The 21,949-nt window shown below is 44.9% G+C and overlaps 1 protein-coding gene across 5 annotated transcripts in view; it reads right to left on the bottom strand.

Moving 5' to 3' along the window:
• Positions 1-21,949, bottom strand: part of mapk8ip1b (mitogen-activated protein kinase 8 interacting protein 1b) — a 52,280-nt gene that overhangs the window by 9,327 nt on the left and 21,004 nt on the right. For all 5 annotated transcript variants that reach the window (XM_070985298.1, XM_070985212.1, XM_070985133.1 and 2 more), the window contains exons 3-5: positions 12,059-12,316; positions 5,890-5,971; positions 2,945-4,087 (exon numbers count right to left, since the gene is read on the bottom strand). In XM_070985298.1, the coding sequence (XP_070841399.1) occupies positions 2,945-4,087; positions 5,890-5,971; positions 12,059-12,316 (1,483 nt within the window). The remainder of the gene's footprint in view (positions 1-2,944; positions 4,088-5,889; positions 5,972-12,058; positions 12,317-21,949) is intronic.

The raw sequence follows: 21,949 nt of genomic DNA on the forward strand, positions 1-21,949 counted from the left end.
TAAGCACACGCGCATTCTTTAGCATCTATGAATCACACTTTAATTAGGCGTGGAACAGATGAGCATTGTGTATTTCTACCCACAATCCCCTGAGACATCTGTCACCCCCTCCTGCACTCCTCAGATAAACTGCTGCTGTGTTTCTAATGAGTCTGTAAAACACATGGGCGGCATCCAAGAGGACGGCGAGGACAATTAGAGGAGATGACCGCACTTGCATTACAGACAGACCTCTCATTCTCTGTCACGTGAATCCTCCCTGCCGCCCGTTACTGCTTCACACACATGCACACCGTGCCGCAGGCCATCACAGGACCGTCCTCTTCCTCCTAGGTCTTCTTCTTCCTTTTCCAATCAGGTATTACAAACTGCCGTGCAGCCTTTAGAGATCTGACAAGCCTTCAAACTCATTACTCAAACCGGAATTCTTGCATCGAATCTTATCCTCTTATCTACACCTTAAACACGCACACAGCGACAAACCATTTGAATATTTTAACAATTACTTTCCATGTGAACGCCTCTTTAGTCTTAAAATCTTACATCCAATCCTCAAGATTTCCCTCCTGGTTGATTTGGTAGATGGCAGTAGATGGCGATCAGCACGCCGCCTGTTGCAGCAGGATGCCGGTGGAGGAAGCTAAGCAATGTACTGCTGTGAACGGGGCGGCAGCAAAACATATTTTAACCACCTAAAACCAGCATCAGTTTAAGTGTATGTACAATATTTCACATCTTGCTGTCAGTTCGCCCTTTCTGATGGGAAGCTGAAGGTTGAAGATGTCAACAATGCGGTCCAATCCTGAAGACTTTCACAACGAAGCAGCCAAAATACACACAGTGGTGACAAACGTTTAGCCGATTCAGCTGAATACAAATACAGAAAAATCTGCTTCATAAGGACAATCGCTGCCTTGCTTATTTTCCTCCTCAGTCTTTCCAAACATGCTCTCCATTGTTTTAATGCCAAGGTGCCAAAAATTTGTTTTTCAAAGTGTGACTGGTCTGGAGGAAAATCCAGGAAAGCGCAAGCTGCTTTTGGCTGAGCGTCCCTCCGCCCAGCAGGCCGTGTGAATGTCCAGCTGGGTGTCTGCCCTGAACGTGCTGCTGTCACAGTACTGATAACGATATCAACAAAGCAGCAAAAACTGCAGCTTTCATATTCAAGACTTACAAGCTGAGCTGGGTAATGTGGCCTAAATTAGAAGAACTTTCATGTAAATCACATGTTCAAACTGTTTAATCTTCAAGCCACCGGAGTAACAAAACAAACCAGTTTCAGATGTGATTCTACCTGATGTCTCAATAAGAGAGATTTCCTTCATGTGTTTGGATGAAAGTTACGTCACCATCACAAACTTTTATCCAGCTCAGTGCGGACAGACAGTCCCGACACCCAGAGTTACGTGTCATGTGGATTCATGATCTGTGCTGCACGGGAATATTCCAGCTCCTGAATATCTCTGTGGCTTTGCTTCATCAGCCACATCGCTTTAAGCCTTTTTCACCACGCTGCCAATTCGGCTAGACAGCATTCACTGCTGCGCTCCTCTGTGTTTAAAGGGAACCACAGTGTACAACGGCGTGATGTGCTGATCAGCTCTACAGCCTCAAAATCTATCGAGTCTCTGAGACAAGTGGATGAAGAATTAAACACTGATGTTGTCTCAAAGTAAGATGGATCAGATCCTATTCAAACAAGAAGGAGCGTCTTATTTCATAAAGTATGTCTTTGGAACAAAAACCAAACCCAAACACTTTCCATTCATCATTTGCACCTTTGATTATTCTTTTGACCCTGGAAATAAAACAAAAAACCATTTGAATTTACACTCATCTTTTTAGTTTCATAAATCAAATGAACTGTCTCCCCCACACACACAAATTTGACTCTTTTACTCATGTTGTTTGATGCAGCACTCAGAGTAATGTCCAATGCAAAGACGCTTTGCAAACGCCTTTTTTTTCGCATAATGTCAGACAAAACTTGATACATAAAAATAAAAGAAAAACTTCAATTATGCATTTTGTAAGTTTTTAAATTAAAATGTATGCAATTAAAAATGCCCTAAAAATAAATGAATAACTAAAAATTTCAGTTTGGGTCTGAAGTTTTCACTATGGACATTTACCACCGAGACACTGGTTACTGTCATGCACATTGTACAGTTCATGCACATAATCTACTGCTGGCACTGTATACCTCTCCATCATCACCTCTGTGCCTCTTATACAATCACCACTGAGGTTATTGCCAATAACTTGCATATATTTATCAAATACTTACACTATTCGTTTTAAATGTGACCACAGTTGTCCATATTTCTGATTACACATCAATCAGCCACAGCATTAAAACCACTGACTGGTGCAGTGAGTAACACCATTGCTGATACAATGAACACAGCACTCCCATACAACAGCAGCCTCCTCCAGCAGGACAGTGTGTCCCTGCCACACTGCAAAAACAGCTGAGAAATGTCTCAAGAGGCCAGAACTAGCCTGATCCACAGAGGCCCAACCCCTCAACCCACAGGACCCAGAGGATCCGCTGCCAGACACCCCCAGAGCCCCCATGCCTCCATGAGCCAGAGCTGTTTCGGCAGCATGAGGGGGATCTGCACACCATTAGGCTGGAGGTTTGATTTGATATTTAATTACTGTCCAGGTCTAAACACGACAGTCTGCACACATGAAATTATTTTTTGCTTTCACATATGCTCACCTTCTATTGTGTGATAATGTTTAATGTGCATATTCAAATGAAAAACCTAGAAGCAGGAAATTTGCTTGGATCCTTTTAGACAGTGCAGAGACTTCCAGCTGAGACACAAACTGGGAATAGAAAAGCCTAAGCACATTTAAATAGAGTAGAAAAACAATCCCTACATGAACTGAATGTGATGTATTTTGGTAAAAACTCATCGCATCATCAGTGACTTACTGGAGGAGCGAGAGCGTCCATTCATGAAGACATTGAGGAACTTCTTGGAGAAGTGCAGGTCGACCTCTGGAGTGGAGTCTTCAGACAGACAAGCCGTGGCCTCTCTCCTCACTCCTCCTATCCGAGCGCCGTCCTCCTCCTCCTCCTCCTCCTCCTCGTCTTCCTCCTCGTACTCCTCCCCGATGGCTGACTCGTAGGGAGAGGAGACGCAGTTGTCGTAGACGGTGGCCGAGTCGCTGTCATCGCTGTAGCCCTGGTAACACTGCCGGAGACTGACCAGCTCCAGCTGAGCGTGCTCGTCCACCACCAGCGTGTATTTGACCGAGTCATACGAAAGCCCGCTGGCCTCCGAGCTCATGGAAGTCCTTAGTGGGACTCTGCCGCCACCGCCATCCCCCCTTCCTCCCCCCTTCCTCATCTTTCCATCCATTATTATTCTGTCCACATCCTCGTCCTCCCCACAGTAGCTTTCATCTGTGGCATCCACATACTCCACCGATGACCCAGCTCTCAGCATGACCCCGGCCCCCGTTCCCGCCCCCTTCAGGCTGAGGTCTAGTGTCAGAGAGGAGCGAGATGAGAGGGCCATGCTGGGCGGCGTGATGAGGGACTCTACACAGGAAGCATATGAAGGCGGGGGGATATAGACCTCGTCCTCCTCATAGATGGAGGGGTTTGTCCGGTCTGGGAGGGGCTGGTAAGGAGGTGGGCCCTCTGTGTCCGAGCTGATGGACATGCGGCCCTGCTCAGTCTGCTGCGAGAGGAAAGGCCGGTCCTGCACGTTAGGCGGTTCCAGGGGGTCTGCAGAGCGCTGCACGGGAGTCAGGTAGATCTCCTCTGTGGGCTCTAGGTGAACATCTGTGTGGTAGCGGATCCTCTCCCGGTGCCCACCTCCATCCGCTTTCCCCGCCGGGTACAGAGGAGCTGGTGTGTAGTTCTGCGGTGGCGGCGGAGCGGGCGGCTTCTCCTGAAGCTTGGAGCGTGCCGCAGCCGCCGTAGATGAGCCGTGCGAGTGTCCGGAGGCGTGGCCGTGTCTGCAGGGGGCGTCGGTGGAGGTCCCGCGATCTTTGGTCTGCGCTCCCCCACCCTGCACCTTGTCCTCGTCGCTCAGACAGCTGTGCTCACGCGGAGGGGTGAGCTCACCTGGAGGAAAAGCAGACACAAACAGCACGCACACCGTCGCGCAAACACACACGCACACACACAAGCACGCACAAAGGCCGGACGCGCAGAGTAAATATGCATGACGCAGAAATTCAGACATGATCGGCAAACAGGCACAGAGGCAGACATGGCAATGAATGCACGGACAGATCAAGCAAAGCACAAACAGGAAGAGAGAAAAGTAGAAATGGTTAGGTAACGGATGTGAGGATTACACAGCTAAATCCCCATTACTCATCAAAATCAGAGCGCAGCCACAAAAAGGTGATTGATGCGTTATGTCATAATCCACTGCCAGGAAATCCAGGCCTGATGTTTGCACTGTGGATGATGCAGCATGATATGTGGAAACACAGTACGGCAAACCACATGTGTATTCAAACAGACTTCTACCGAGCAGGGAATCAATTCAGGACAATACTGAGACAAACTTCTCTGCTGGAAAGATATTGTATTTTATGAAATTGTTACTTTATCACTGTTGGTATTTAATGGAAATTTACAAAAATGAACCCTGTTGTCATATTTGAAAAGGGAAAGCAGAAATTCCTCGTGGGGCTGCACACACTTGTTCTGCATTGAGTCACTTCGATTTGCAATTAAAATTTAGCAGAATTTTCTAAAAACGAGTCCTTCAAACAAACTTCTCATAACTCAAAATGAGTCTCTGGTGCTTGTGAGGCCATTTACTAGCTTGAATGAATTGAATACATCTGCAGGTTTTACCCACACGCTGGCTGAGAACTGCGCGTAAAAACGATGCTGTATTCATAAGAATCTCAATACTGCACATTATCCGTCTCACCATTCGAAGTTAAATGTTTGTTCAGCCAATACTGAGCCTGATTCACACCACTTGTGTAAGGGAGGATCACACGTTTACATATGGAGGTTGAGCATATCAGCAAAGTTTAATCTTATGAAGATCAAATGTTTAAATGTATAAATAAAACAGCATTTTCCTTGAACTTTTACATGAAGAAACACAGCTTTTCATCTCAGTTCTTCTTCATGTTTCAGTTAAATGCTGAGGAAAAGTAAAAAAGTTCAAAGATTTCTTGATGTAAAAGCTTCGGCTGTACCAGCAACACTGGTCATCGATGCTAGTCGCTTTCCCAGATCATTCCAGTGTAGACCAGACTGTAATTGTGATGGGTCAAATGGACAAACCAGGCTCGCAGCTGTAATTCTGGTTCTGCAAAGCCACCATCGCTGGCAGTCAGGACCAACATCTACATACAATCAACAGTTAAGTCTATGATCATTTCAGCGGATCTAAGTTAGAGCCACATATTACAACCCAGTAAAAACAGCTAAGAATAAGAGTAAAAACTCTCATTCTGCCAGCGTGGCTCGAGTGATGCATCGAAGGGAAGTTGATTTATCCTGATTTTTGAAGGTTTTTCTCTTTCAGTCGACATAAAAATCAATACGCTGTATCACCTTTCCCAACAGCTGCTGCCAGTCAGTTTGGTTACTCGCCTCACATGGTGCTCTGAACAGAGCTGTAGCAATGAGCTATGACACCCCCCCCCCCCCCACACACACTCACACACACAGTAGCATTGCCTCAGCTACTGTAGCTACACTTAGCTCGGCATAGTTAATTCAAGCCATAACACTGTGCCCTGAGGATCAGAGCCTGCCAGACTCCATGCAAATCACACAGACGTTCAGCTGCTGCGTTTGTAGCACCAGGATGAGGAAGATTAGACACAACGGGCAAATCACACGCTTCCGATAAAATATCAGCTTTTCATCTGCGGGAAAGGACAGCTCACCTGTTTTAAGAGGCGAGGACGAGCCCGAAACCTTCTCCTGCCAACTGTACTTCTTTCCAAAGGAGTTGTTGTTCAGTGTGTCCTGTGGAAATGATGCAGAAGAGGAGGAGAAGAGGAAGAAGTGGCGAGGAAGAAAAAGAGATGGAGAGAGAGAAAAAAGCGAGAGAGGGGCAGAGAGGGAGAGAGAGGGAGAGAGAGGGAGAGGTTTGGTCACCGAGTTCTGGATCCTCAACCTCAATGTACACAACTTTTTGTCTATCTCTCTCTCTCTCTCTCTCTCTCTCTCTTAGTTCACACACACACACACACACACACACACACACACACACACACACACACACACACACACACACACACACACACACACACACACACACACACACACAAAGCTTTTATTCTGTTGAATGAGCAGGGATTCTTTTGTCTGTGCTCCGTGGTGTGCATTTAAAGGGAACCAGGCCTTTTACAGAACCTAGTGGGAACACACACACAGACACACACTCACACACATAGGGGGAGTATTTAGGCTGTTTTTGGGGAGTTCTTGATAGAAGGTTTGATGATACTTCTCAAGAGCCTTTTACCTTCTTTCAAATTCACTTAAAAGGTCAGTTAACACAAAAAACTACAGGACTGAATTGCTCTTATTCTTCTGTAGAAATGAAAATGAGAAACCCCCCAAAAAGTGCGACTGTTTTCAAGGAAAAGATGACAGATGAGTATCGTATGAATCAACAGAGTGCAATCAGTGAATAATGCCATTCAAAGAGCAGCTCAGCAGCAGCTGGAAATGGTCTCACCTCGCTGCAGTGATGTAGGGGAGCACCGCAGGGCGTGGTCAGTACACAGTGACATCACTGCTGGGCGTGGCTACTCTTTGATTTTTAGACTTAACCACTGAAGACACATTTTATTTTCATTTATTCTTCAAAATGCTCTAAAAAGTCACATCTCAGGCCACGAGAGAGACAGATAAGACAAAGGCTGGGTATCATTTGAAATGATTCAAGCTTTGGTACATGAGTTTTGGCATTAGCACAACAATGTCTGTATCAACACGAAAAAGGGCTGATCTCATCACCCAAATGTGCAGCTGCCTTGCAGAGCTATACATTTTTTAGCAGTCTGACCAACAACTTCACAGTTGTAGTCCACTCACAGCTTTCTCAGCTGCAGCAGGTGACTCTTTTCAGCAAATATCTCTAAAAACCCTCTGTAAGTAACACCGTAACAAAGAGCTGAAAGTAGAGGCACTTAGCAGCTGAAGAGCCACCTCTCTCAGTGGTGGTGACAAAAACAAGCTAAAAGAGAGTAAATATTGAGCTTAGATTCCCCAGGTGGACACAAACACAAATCTGGCCAACATTTGAAGGCAGTTTTCAGTCAGCAGAGGACTGAGGTTTGAGGCTGAGTGGTGGAAAAGAGACGACAGACTCAGCGATGGAAAAGGGAGGTTTCAACAGACGACTGGAAACTCCTGTGACGGCGACGTGTTGTCCAAAATAAGACCGCGTCCTCCTCCTCCTCCGTCCACCCGCCGCCACGCACCATGACTCACCTCCCATCTACGTGTATGGGGAGAAGACTGAGCTGTTACCGTGGTAACGAGTGAACCAGCAGGTGGGAGACAGCAGCATCGATCTGAGGAGCAGAGGCTCGTTTTATCTCAGGGACAAAAAGATCACTGCTCAGGGAAGTGACTCACACACCACGAGTGTGTGCGCGCGTGTGTGTGTGTGTATTAATAACCACATGGAAGTGGCACTGATAACACATGACTTTGTCAGCTGTTTGGCTGAGGGCAACACACACACACACACACACACACACACACACACACACACACACACACAAACACACACACAAACACAAACACACACTACATGCACTTTCCTCTGCTGTCGTTCAGGCTCGTTTATGTTGAACCAGGAAGTCAGACTGTGCATATTTATACAAATACAAATACAAGACTACTGGGATACGATTCCCAGTGGCCTTGTAAACTGTTTCAGTGTCACAGTTTGAGGCTTCACGGGGTTTCTCATCTTGTAAATCTCTAGCACAAAACGGCGGCGCTCAGCAGATTATTGATCTAAAAATATTCCCTTTTAAAGCTTCACTGCTCGAGCCACGATCAGTGTTCAGAGCTGCGTCTGTTCACCCACAGAACTCTGTCGCTCACTGCCAAATGATGCAGAGCTAAATGTATATTTTTCATTTTCACAGATGCACTGACCTGGAAACAGTCGCACAGTCCGCTGCCTCTCTCTCTCTCTCTCTCTCTTCTTATTGTACACAGAAAAACTGCCTGGAGATCATCAGCACACATCTATCTCATCTCATCTGAGCTTTGTCTGCACCGCCTGACTAAACCTCAGTTTCTGCTGTCAGCTGGAGCTGGTGGAGCTGGTGGAGCTGGTGGAGCTGGTGGAGCTGTTGAAGTGTCTCAGTGTCTCAGTTATAGGTGTGCTGGTTAGTTTATGTTGCTGTAAGGTCTTGCAAACCTCTGCATTTGATCTGAGAGCAGAGGAAAAAATGTCTTTGGCTTTGTTGTGAGATTATTCTCTTATCTTGACTTGAAAGACTTTTTATGTTTTGTGCACATTCCGCAGCAGGGCCACAGACACTGGGGTCGTCAAAAGGCATTCTGGGAAATGTAGGACACCATTTGCTGGATCACTTGACGAAGTGGTCGAGTCGAGTTCAATAAATAGCAAACTACAACATTCCACCACACTCCTCCTCACGATATGAAAAGAGTATACTATACTACGACTACTTCAAGGACACTGAAGGTGTTACTAAAGTAAGATTTGTGGGAATTTTGCTCCACTGTACGGCAGCAGAATAAAGACATGTTTTACTCATTAAACTCCTAAAAAGCAGATCTCTAATCTCGACGCTGTCCTCATTTCATATGTACCAAATGTCCATGAACGTTTCTCAACAGTTCACTGCGCTGATTACTTCTCTGACCTTTTGAGCTTTTGGGCCTGAGTGGAAAATTAAAGGTAATGATTTATAGCTGAAGGCCGCAGCACGAAGCATAAAGCTCAATCCTCACATTAAATCCATACACATCCATGAATATGACCGAGCAACACAAATGCATTAAAGTCCAGAGAACGACTCCAAGATCTGCTGCTGATGGGTGTTGTGTTAACGAGATGCGGTGTGTCGCTTCACGTCTTCACAGTTTATGCAAAGGCCACGTACAGGAAACCGTCGCCTATTGAAGCTGAAATATTTCAAGTCAGGTTTTGATCCATGTTTTCTCTCTTCTACCTCACGTATGAAGCTGGTGGGCAAAGACCCAGGAGACAGGAAGACTTCTCAGGAAGCAAAATGTTTCAGAGCAATTATTTCCTTTATACTTTACAGTCCTGACAGCTCAAACACGCACCCACCCACCCACACACGCACATTTCTTTCCATCACTTGTGGGGACGTTACAAAGACTTCAGCTCATTTCCTGTAGACTTGCCCTCACCATAACCACTACTAGCCCAACCCTAAATTACCTGAACCTAACCCTAACCTTGACCCAGGCTGTAACCTTTAAATTGAATGATTTACATTAGAGGGTTTAGCATTTTGGTCCCCACAAAGTTTTCAGACTCTGCACCTTCGGTGGAAAAACAAGGTCTCTCACACACACACACACACACACACACACACACACACACACACACACACACACACACACACACACACACACACACACACACACACACACACTGAGAGAACAAAGGCACAGCAGAGAGAACATTAGGCTTGTTTCCACCTCACAGAAACTGGGCAAAGAACAAAGCGCAGACCAATATAGAGCTGCTTGGTTGATCATGTTGACAGCCTGCACGGTGGAGTCTGTGTGTGTGTGTGTGTGTGTGTGTGTGTGTGTGTGTGTGTGTGTGTGTGTGTGTGTGTGTGTGTGTGTTAGAGCCACAGGAAAAGTCACTAACATACACATTACTTTATATGTTACATAACAAGAGTATCAGCATACAGGCATCCACACTTCTGAACCTGGCAGGCATCAAAGAGCATCCTTTGTGGAAATTTAAGTGCATAAATGGGTATGAAATTATCACCAGCTGTGCTGCTCCACAGAGCTTTTAGGCCTCCTTTAGCATATAGTTTTGGTTTTAAAGCATATTTATGGTATGATTTACTCCAATTTCTCTCATTAAACTCCTTTCTGGCAGCAGCAGGCAGCTGTTTTGGCGTAAAAAGATGAACCACCAAGATGGTGCTGGAACATCTCGCGGCTTAAGAGCCAGATATTCGTCCCAGGAGTTGGTGGAGGCCAAGCCAGGCCTGAGAGTGAGCATTAGTCCTGCATTCATCAGGTGGACACTTGACTCCAAAATACTGCTCTGCTGAATGTGTCGGCAAATGTTTGCTGACTTATCAGCGATCACAGCTGACAGTTCAGATTCTCTGCTATGCTTGACTCTGTTTTGGAGAGCTCAGAAATTACTTTGTTGGACAAAATATTATTATGATAAACTTGAATTATTCTTTGACCTATTTTACAGGACAGTACAATGACTCCTTTTTGTCACTGTGTGCACATGTGGTGTATTTTGCTGGGTAAGACATTGGGAACTGTCACCCCAAAGAACGATGACTGGCTGCAGTAATTATGATGAGTGGAAAGCAGGAAAGCAGGTGGTGCTATGGAGCGACAAAGCCAGTCTAGGGAGGAGGACCAGGTGGGGACCGCTGTTCATTTCCCACTTCAAATCAGCATCAACATTGTTTTTCATGACCACAATTGTCCCCTAACCCTGACAAGAAAGCTCCTTACATTGCAAGGCAGCTGGACTCGCAAGATCATGTGATCCCACAAGATCACATGACACCAGGCTTCAAGTTATAAGCTTGTGGCCGAGGCACAGCTGTTCAGACCAATCAGCCTCCAGTGTGGAACTACTGGTAGCTACAGGTTTAGGTGTGACAAAAGCGCGACTGTTCTTTTGAAATCAAAAATGGCTGCTCAAAAAGAGGTTAGCGTTGATGCTGCTGTAGCATCAGTTATTTTAGAACAGCACTGAAGGCTTTTCTCCACGGAAAAGATGTTCTTGCTCTTTTCTCGACTGGCTTCGGTAAAGAAGAGTTGCTTCTTTGGTCTGATTGGTTGACATTAGGCCTTAATAGACAGATGGTTCATCCAATCACCTGCCAAGTATTTTTCTGAAAGCCTTTTTTCCGAGCAGCTTTAATGGACGACTTCCCAGATGGTTCTGTGGAACAAACCATCTGGAGCGTCAGGTGACAAAGCTCCCCTGACACTGACAAAGTAGACGTTTTAACCACGATGTGCCTAAACTTGACCAAACCCTGACTGTAGCGTTGTCCACTTGAAACTGATTTCTTTTCTGCAGTGATTTGTAATGTCTTCAGAAGGCATGGACACCATGTTGTCCTGCAGGTGTGGACGTCAGGCCAGAAAACGCTTCCATGTGTCGAGAGCGGTTACAAACGACACACACCAGTAATATTGTGCATTTAGTGGAGGAAAACATGGACCAGAGCTCTGCTGTATGATGAGGTGGACGGACACACATGAGGCAGTGATGAATACTCACATCCTCATCCAAACACACACACTCATGTTTTTCTGTCTATGCTTCTGAGGACCCTTATTGATCCTGCTGATTATCTAATACTAACATAAACTCAATTCAGAACTTAAGCATAAAAATAAACCCTCAAACAGCCATCTGAAGACAAAATTTCATCCCTCTTGAGGTTTAAATCTGATGCTGGTCCTCACAAAGACTGAAGCACCACAACACACACACAGTCACGAGCTCGAGCAGCACTCAAACTCAAACAGAGACGGGCACCAAGGAGAAAAAATGTCAGTGTCTCTGTGTCTTGACAATTGAGGCTATTGTTCGGTCCAGTAAACACATCCTGTCACAGAAGCAACTGTAGTGAATCCAGTGGTGATGTCACGCAGGTTGTCAGCTCGGATTACATTTTTTAGAGTCATATTTGTGTGTGAGGAGGAAACCAGACAGGGACACACAGACAGACGGATGATGAAATCTTCTTCAGTGAAACTCCTCTCTGCAGATCAATCTGATCAGCATACTGTCATCTGCCACAAACTGTGTGTGTGTGTGCGTGTGTGTTTTGAATAAGGTTATTCAGGCTCTACCTGTGTGCGCGGCACAATCGGGAAGAGGTTAAGGGTCGTGGGTCTCTTGGGCCGGTAGGTATCCATGGTAACAGGTGCTGCAGGGTCCTTGATGACCGGCGGGGGTGCGATGGCGGATGCCTTCGAGGACTCTTTATCACCGCGGTAACTGTCAGCGCCGTCGATGAGTTCCAAATGCAGCATCTCTGCCTGGAGCTGGCCGACGGCGCCCAGCTCTGCCCTCCCCGACATGCTATTGGTTCCTCGCCTCACATGGCCCTGCAGGGATTGGAGGAAACACACCGTCAGTCAAGGCAGAGAAAGACAGAGAGAGACAGAGAGTGTGTGTGTGTGTGTGTGGATGGGATGAGGAGACTGAGCCGACCAATTAGAAGCTGCTCTGTCGACAGCCTGTGGAGCTCTGAGTGCCAACGCTGAGCTGCTTAAAGCACAGAGCAGAGAGATGGAGACTATCTCTGGCATCTGCTTCCCTGCATGGCAGCATTTACCTTCATAATGAGGTGTGAATGAAGGCTCTTCACTTTCAGTTTCTTAAAGGTCTCACCTGGTCTGATAATCACGCTGAACTGCCATTTCATTTTCATCCACTTTCATTTCCTTCAGTCTGACACTGTGTTCATATCAGTTTCTCTTGCAGAGGTTGTGATTTTGCCTTAACCAATCAGTAGTGACTGACATACTGTGTCCAGCCCATTTGACATCACTTGACAGATGAGCTGTGGTAGTGGTTTGTTGCTAGCAGAGCTTACCAAATATGCATGATGTTGATAAAGAAATATTCGCGAGATGTTGGGAGCTGTACAGCTATGTCAGTCTTATCCATGCTTATTGCTTTTTGGGGGCTAGTTGTTAGCAATGCTAGCCACACCAGACTGAAATATCTCAGCAACTCTGAATAGACCCTAACCCTGAACCTCTTGTACAGACATTCATGGTACCCAGAGGATAAACCCTACTGAATTTGGTGGTTCCTTGACTTTTCATCCAATGCCACTGTGGAGTTGACCTTCACGTTTCAGTGGGAAATATCTGGATAATTATTGGATACCATAAAACTTGCTTCTTACAGTCATGGTCCCTTGAGGATGCTGTCAACTTGTTTGATACCCAGCAGCAATACTGTCAACAAACAACAAACAACAGGGGGAGATAAAGCACCATCATCGCTGCAAGGTGGAAAAAAAGCAACTATTGACACATGACTACAATTCTGTCTGCGGCTTCCACTCGACAAATGTGGAGTCAATGATCACAGTGCAAGGGGAACTGATGAATCCTGAATTATGAGAAAATGTGGGACAATAATCTAATTATGACCAAGAATCATTACTATGATTTATTATTTTAAGTAAACAACCATAGTACTGTGCTATACTTCAGTATATGCCTTAACTTGGAAGTCTTTTCTTGACAAGTTTGGCGTCCATGTACCACAATACAACCTCTTATTTCCTCAGCTTTAACAAAATGCGACAAGGTGCTACAGTTGTTAGCATGTAAACCAGTCAGGGCTAAGATTCAAAGAGGAGATTTAGACAACAATCCCTTCTCCACATATTTCACGAGGCGACTAGCTGCTTAAAAACTCAGAGCAGTTGTTTCATTTTGCGATGAGATTCACTTTGGCTGCCTTTAAAATCACCACTGAAGTCAAAGCAAGTGAGAGACAGTAAGTCAAAGGTCACTGGGACAGTACAGTCTGCTTCACTTCGCATCACTATCCCTGCAGCTACACACACAGAGCACACGGTAACTCCTGACGGCTGATGTAGACGCTTTGACATGGACACCAGAGACACTGCTAAGCCTATTACAGTCCTTAGCTTCCTCTTTGCTCTACAAGTGTAAACAGACCGGTCGCAAACACACAAGGATAGGATACAGTAATGTTCACACACATATGCACAACACCAAAGTCTTAAGCTCTCCTCCTAAGGACCACAACACGAGCGAAATGAAAGAAATCTGACAGAATTATGCATCAAGTTAGAGTCACTTTGACTTAACAAGCTTCTAAAGCTGAAAAATCTTCATCAGTCTGATTTTAGTGTCAAACGAAAGCTTATTACTGCTAGGCTTTTCCCCTTGATGTGATTTTGGTTGAAAAATAAACTTGCAAGTATAATCAGAATATATCAACATCCCAGGACCCATAACCCAGTATCTAAAGGGGTACACCCTGGGCCGGTCGCCAGTCGATCGCAGGGCGACACACAAGACAGACAACCATTCACACTCACACTCACACCTAGGGACAATTTAGAGTCACCAATTAACATAATGAGCATGTTTTTGGTCTGTGGGAGGAAGCCGGAGTGCCCGGAGAGAACCCACGCATGCACGGGAAGAACATGCAAACTTCACAGGCCCGACACGGGAATCGAACCGGTGACCTTCCTGCTGTGAGGCACGCGCACTACCTGCTGTGCCACCGTGCAGCCTTATCAGTAAAATCCTGATTGGAAAATGAGTTAGCCAGCAAGTGCGTAAGAGCTCCAATTCAGTGGTGATCAGGGATCAAACTAACGTGGGAAAGAAAACCATCTTTAACATCTGCGCCAGAGCTGATCCAGAGACAGGCGATCAACAACGTAACGCTTGTGTTAACACTCAGCTGCCACGATAACACATTCAACACAGTCTGGAGTCTATTTCAGGAGAGATCTGTGATAGCAGAGCTGTGAGGTAAACTACACTCCTTTAAAATTAACCCACATTTTCCATCCATTTACTGAACAGCACTCATATCTTCAAGATCTGTTTCCAGGAGTGAAGCCAAAGTTGTCATGTATAGGGTATTTAAACCTTGATTACAATAGAGAGCATGTGTTTATTTAATCATGCAAATACCTCCATTCCTGCTGCATGTTGGTGTATTTTTCAGATTATTATGCTGTATGTGTTTTCCTTTGTATAAGAAGCAGAGTGGGTATTAACATGTGTGCGCACAGCTACAGACAGTAAGCCAACTCACAGATGAATGGAATGGAGGTTAATCCAATTCCATCGGCTAAGTGTTGCCTTCAAGCACATTTGTATGCAGCGAAACACCGATCACAGATATCCAGGGGTCTCTGTCTCTCTCTCTCTCAAGAAAGAGGCTTGTGTGTATTTGAGAGGGGGCTGCTCTAATGATTTACTAAAAGCCTAGAAACCTGTGAACAGGGACAACAATGAGAAGCATTTGTGTGGCTGCATTCCTGTTCAAGAACTGCACTTAAACTCAATACAAAAAAACATTTAAAAAGAAAAAAGTGGATGCTCAGACATAAGAAAAAGTCAATAATTGTCAGGACACAGAAATGATTTGTATGCAGAGTTCTGCTGTTTGGCTGGTCTCCTGCCCCTTCAGGCTTTTGCTTTTCTTGTTTACTGCCCTAGTTTTAAAGCCTTTAATGTTGCACTGAAGGACCAGTATGACAGTCCAGAGATTACTTTCAAACTGGATGATTCTGCAGGACAGGAAAGGATTTACACCAGTGCCAACATTCAGGATCAAAACAATAAATAATGCGCTGTTTATGAAGGTACAATGTTTGACTTTGTTTCCTCTGGAAAACAATCAGTCAGCTTTCTTAGGTCTCCGTCACGACAAGGATCTTGTCATGAGTTGCCCAAATTTAACTACACAGTAGCTGTCATGCACGGATATTGATGTCATTGACCGTAATAAGCCCATTGGACTAAATGTTGGTATTGTACCTTTATGCAAACCACATATATGTTGAAACTTTACGTTTCTGTAACATTGTTTGCATTCAAACTTTCCATTTAAATCTTACATTTTTCTATTGAATTTTTTCTGATTGCTTCCACCATCCATCCATCCATCCATCCATCCATCCATCCATCCATCTCCTCTCTATCCATCCATACACCCATCCCTCTGTCCAACCGTCTATCCATCCATGTCTATGTAGCCGTGCTTCCATCCATCAGTCATGCATCTATCCGTACATTCATCCATCCACCTGCCACTTCTGCCCATCTATGCCATCCACCCTGCAAGTATCCATAATGACACCCCTATCTGATGAGCTATCAGAAGATGCTTTTGTCTCCCATCCTCCTCCTCCTGTGTTTTCAGCTCTGTCACGTGACACCACGGTGTGTCTCTGCATCTGTAATTACAGCACAGCGACTCTCCCGACGTCATTTTTCTCCCCTTTTCTCTCCTCTCTCTCCTCCTGTTCACCTTTGCACCTGCTGAAGAGCGATACCTGCTAATGCTGCAGGCTTCTGCTTTTCCTCTCATGCTTTATGACCTCAATTATGACTGGCCCCTTTAAGAGAGCCCCAGCCCCTGTTGCTAGGAGACAAGTGGCTCAGTGACGATGAGGAGGCAGAGGAGATGCAGCTGCCCCGAAGAAGCCGTGATGCTCGGCTCTCGTCCAATCAGAGCAGCTCGAGTAGAGAAATCATGCAGCCAACAGGTCAGATACAAGAACACAAGACTGAAACTGATAAATGACTCAACACCTGTGCCTAGATCTACCTGCTGGTAAAAAATTAAGAACCAAAACAATTAATACAGTTAACAATATACATACATTGCTTTTTAATTATAAAAAAATCTAGACGATGTCTTGTAAATCTGTCTCATTCCCAGGTTATCAAATACCGACATTTCGTCAGCCCCTCGGTGTCTCATACCAGTGCACAAGGTGCTCTGTATCAGGGACGCACTGGACTTTTGACTACCTCCAATTCCATCAGCGTCAAAATTAGCTCAGAGCAAGGTGACATAATATGAATAGTAACACATTTTTGGATACACAAGGTGGGCTTGTATGTTGAAAATCGGTGGCCAGTTATCCTTTTTAGGAAGCAAACAACACGGTGCTTCCAGAAAGACTCCGTAAGATACACTAATCAGGAGATAAATGTGTCGAATAACATGAAATGGACTCCTCACACTCACAAATGATTACTACAGGGATGGTAGTTCAGTTCATTCAGTTCATTGTTTTGATTTCCTGGCTCAAAAACTAGCTGCAGCAGGTAGCATTGATAAGTGTGTCCGCCTAGCATCAAGCAGCAGACTGACACAGCTAGCTTGTAAAGAAAGGGAACGTCAGACTGCTAAAGAGTTTCTCTGAAATAAGAACTAACACTGGACTCAAATTCACCAGGTGGATGTTAGCGCTAATGCTAATGTTGCTGATTGTTTAGTAACATCCGTAAACAACAACACATGTGATGGATGACGCTCGAAACAGATACAAAGGGCTTCTCTCGCTTGTCGATGAAGCAGCCTCCGCTCAGCTGTTACTATGTGTGGATGAGATGACGTGAGCCGTATCCATGGGGGCAGTGTGTGTGTGTGTGTGTGTGTGTGTGTGTGTGTGTGTGTGTGTGTGTGTGTGTGTGTGCGCACGCGCACAGATCGACACTGTGTTAGATTTATTTTCAGCTCTGACATATGCAGAAGGTGAGAGAAACACTGTTGCCATGGCAATAGGTCTCTTGTATGCGTTTTGCCGGACCCCCCCCATGTGCCTCAGCTCTCAGTTGTATAGTTTCCTCTTTCTCTCTAACTCACTCACTCTCTCACTGTCTCTCCCTCTCTCTTCCTCTCTGTGTAAAATTTAAATACAATCAGTGATTTCTATTGGCAATATACCCAAAGCCAATACCCCACAATGTGACTGTGTAAACAGATTTATGTTCCCACAACAATACATGGGCACACACGCACGCACGCACGCACGCACGCACGCACGCACGCACAGAGTGTATTTCATATAGAATGTATCTAAACTTTTTTCAGAATCATAAAATTAAGAGAAACAATGTTTCATAAACAGGATGTATACTGTATCTTAATTCTAAAAAATGTATAATCTTAGACAATGTTCAGACTACATAGGAGAGTTGTTTTGAATAACTTGTATTCATGGTGATTTATAACTCACAGGACTTAATGATGGACTGCATATAAAATAAAGGGGAAGCAGCCTCCGTTAGCACCCTTATGAAGGCAAAACAACCAGAAATACTCAGGCAGCAATGCAGGTCTGTGTGTTGAAGCACGTGTGACGTGTGCTGCTCTCTGCTCTTGCAGTATGGACCCGCTGTATTTGCACTACATGTATCTGGTTGCTATTTATCCTGAAACTTTAGATTTCTAGTACTTTTGAACCCCTGTATGTGTTTTTGAAATACTTGCTGTCTTATTTTCTCAGCTCAGCTGTTATCATGTGTGGATGAGATGTCGTGAGCAGTATCCATGGGGGCAGTGTGTGTGTGTGCGCGTGCACAGATTGACACTGTGTTACATGTATTTTCAGCTCTGACGTGCAGAAGGTGAGAGAAACATGTCATGTGTGTGTTTTTAAATACTTGCTCTCTTGTTTTATATTTTTGTCTTGTTTTTATCTTTTTAGTTTTGCACACACGGTGGGACTGTGAGAAATGACATTTCGATCCCTCTGCATGTTGACTTGACTTCTGTTTTGTGATGTTATGTTGCCTCCTCCACATCTGTCCACTTAACACAGTGTGACAATAGAGGGCAGTCGAGACAAGATAACGAGGCTTGAACCTTTCAGATTAGTTTATGTGTGTGTGTGTGTGTGTGTGTAGAAACTGCACAGCATTGGGGTCATGTGTGTGTTTCTACAGTCACTTAATGTTATTGCCCACTCTATCTGACCCCCCCCCGCCCCCGCCGACATGACTTTTTCAACCATCTGTACACGACAAAATGACTGCTAATCAAATCCATTCACCCCTGCAAATGTACACAGAAGCACTCACCTCTCTCTCTCTCTCTCTCTCTCTCTCTCTCTCTCTCTCTCTCTCTCTCTCTCTCTCTCTCTCTCTCTCTCTCTCTCTCACACACACACACACACACACACACACACACACGCACACACAGAGTGGTTGTGGTAATGCATGTTGTCATTTCATGTCTCTGAGGAACGTCAAATCTCTTTATGTTTCATTCTGGACTGCTCCACATTAACCCTTCATAACGACGGCCATGTGCTCACTGATTCTGATCCTTTTGGAAAGACATCATCTTCTGTCCTCGATAAATGAGTCTGTTCAACCAGAAACTAAACTCTGGAAATAAAAGTCACTGTAGTGAACTCATGTTTGTGCTTCCACTGCATCTGAGGAGCTGCAAAATCTCTATAAATTAAATTCGTAGCAGATCAAAAAGCTTTGTTTGAGAAGGTTTAAGACAGTAATACAAAATCAAAGCATTTATCAAACCCAGGCTGCTGAGGTAAGGACTCAGCCTTCATGCATGGTGCACACTCTACCAGGTGAGCCACAGGGGTCTCCTACTGACATGAGATTTACATTGATTGACGTCATCTTATCTCATCTCATCTCATCTCATCTCATCTCATCTCATCTCATCTCATCTCCCCTCCCACCACTTATTCGGAGTCGGGTCACGCGGGCAACAGCTCCAGCAGGGGACCCCAAACTTCCCTTTCCCGGGCCACATTAACCAGCTCTGACTGAGGGATCCTGAGGTGTTCCCAGGCCAGTGTGGAGATATAATCTCTCCATCTAGTCCTTGGAAAATAGAAAACACCTGAAGACACCTGTCTGTATAAGCAGTGAAGTTCAGCTCTGCTGCTGTAACTCTGCTTCAATAGTTCCTTGGCTATAGGGAAGTAATAAACCCACAGCACAGATTTGTGGGGGGGGGGTAGAAACAAAATTTAGAACCTGGTTACTCCATTAGAGATGCAGGTTAAGTTCCATTTCTCCTAAAATGGTCCTGCAGTTAAAAAGGCGTATTAGTGAGCCATGATAGGAAAAATAATGATGAAAAAAAGCATAATATGGAAGATCTTTTCAGATCTAAATGCTGCCTGTTTATGAGTGTTTTGCTCTGTCCTACGCAGGACAAGAACAAAAACCCGGAACCAGGTTCCTGTGGTTCCAATGGGGGAAAACTTCTTGAGCTCCTAAAAACAATTTCTTGGAAACATTTTTTGGGGTTGAAAATAAATGAAGAAGAAGAACTTTAAAAGCATTTTATGCTGCACAGGCTGACCTGTACACGTGCCCTCTGACCCCTCCCTATAAACCCCTGAACCCCCTCCCTGCTGAGGCAGACACCACGCCTGTCTGAGGTGAGTGATGCTCCTTCTTTGTGACTGTCCATTATTGATGAGACAAGAAACATCCTAAAACTCCCCTGGGATGATGAGCTCACTGATGAGGTCACCACTCTGTGTATACACAGTGAGTCCAACTACACCCCCCCATCCCCTTGATGTTCTCCAACTGCACCACCTCCTCATACATTTTTAATCAGCCCAGGCCTCCATCAAGCACTGTGCACTAAATAGAAAGAAACGATAAACCTGTCTCTAAAGTCTGTGATGAGAACTGAGATATGACAGAAGACAAAAGCATGTCCCATCTGTTTGACATTTGCTGGTCCTCACCTCTGTTTGAGAGTAACTGTATTCATGCACAGCTTGAGTCTGCAAAATCAAAATCACTAAGAAAAGAAAAAAAGGAGTGCACTCACAATGCAGCGTTCACTCTCCTTTCAGCTCTGCTTTGGCCTCAACAATTTCCTGAATGAATATTGTACTCTTTAGCTGCAGATGTTCCACTTTATTCAATAGCTAATCGATAACTTGGGTTGTCTTAATATTTAAAATATTTCTTCACTTAGTGGATGTTAAAAAACCTGCATGAAAACAGCAGTTAAAGAATAAACACTGTGATGTAATTTGTTGTGCCTTTTGACTTTTTAGCACTAGCTCCTCCATCTGGTGTGGATTAAACGCTAATGAAACAGTCACTGTAAGTATTCTGGGATTTGCTTTCAGCATAATGTTCAACAGCGTCAGAGGACTTAATGCACGTTTATGCAATTATGGATGTAATTACAAATTTACATATTACATTAACAGGGCGGCAACACTTTGTGGCGGTGCAGGAGAAGCTCTCAGTCCAGACACTATTAAAGAACCTCATCACTGCAGTACAAGTACAAAAACACAAAGGCTTTCTACACGCCCTCCAAAGAAAATCTTTTCAAAACCCACCGGTTTCCACCTACAGACCCTGTTTACAGAGTCTAAATGCAGCACTGATGGAAGTTCAGCAAGGTCCTTTCTCCCTCCTTCCTCCTTCATTCTTCTGTTGGTCAATGTCCGTCACTTCTCCCCACTCTTATCTCCTCTGTCACTTCAGCTTTCCCAAACCGTCAGAATCCCCAAGCCCTTTATCTGGCCAATCATCTCTCTGCCTGCGTCTCTCCTTGAGCCAATGGGTTTCTGGATGCTGCCCTTTAAATTTCAGTCCTTCGTTTTATCTTTCTGTCCACTGAGGCACCCATCACCTCCCTCCTCATCACTGTGACCTTCAGGATCTTCCTGGAGATTTTTTACTTAATGTAGGAACAAGTTAACTCCAATCCTTGTCTGATATTTTAAAGTGGTTGTATGATGGCGTTCACTGGATTCACTGTGTGTAGCTTTGTTTAAATGTAAGGGGTATATGGAAAGTTGTAAGCGAGGTGGGACGGTCCAGGGCAGGGTGCCAGAAAAGTGTCCCTTAACTTAACTTAACTTAACTTAAATGTGACGATGAAGCAAGCTAGCACGCCCATTTGCAGGAGGGAGCTTGAGTTGGCAGTTTTATTTACACGGTGGTCCTGCTTTATTATCTGTCCCTGTCAGAATAATCAGTCGTCAGCCCCAGGGAGACCCTGGTATCTTCATTACTGATGAATAATACCCTGCAGGAGACGTGCTCTCCGTCAAAAATGGATTTGGGTTGTATTCTCCGCGGATCAGAGTGTAGATACACTTCTGGGACGCTTCTCACAAGGAGATGCTACGCACCCAGTGGAAGTGCAGCTATTGACCAGAATGGCAATGATCAGCTCCGTCATATGCGTTGTGG

Source organism: Chaetodon trifascialis, chromosome 1 (assembly GCF_039877785.1).
Source record: "Chaetodon trifascialis isolate fChaTrf1 chromosome 1, fChaTrf1.hap1, whole genome shotgun sequence".
NCBI classification, from domain to species: Eukaryota; Metazoa; Chordata; class Actinopteri; order Chaetodontiformes; family Chaetodontidae; genus Chaetodon; species Chaetodon trifascialis.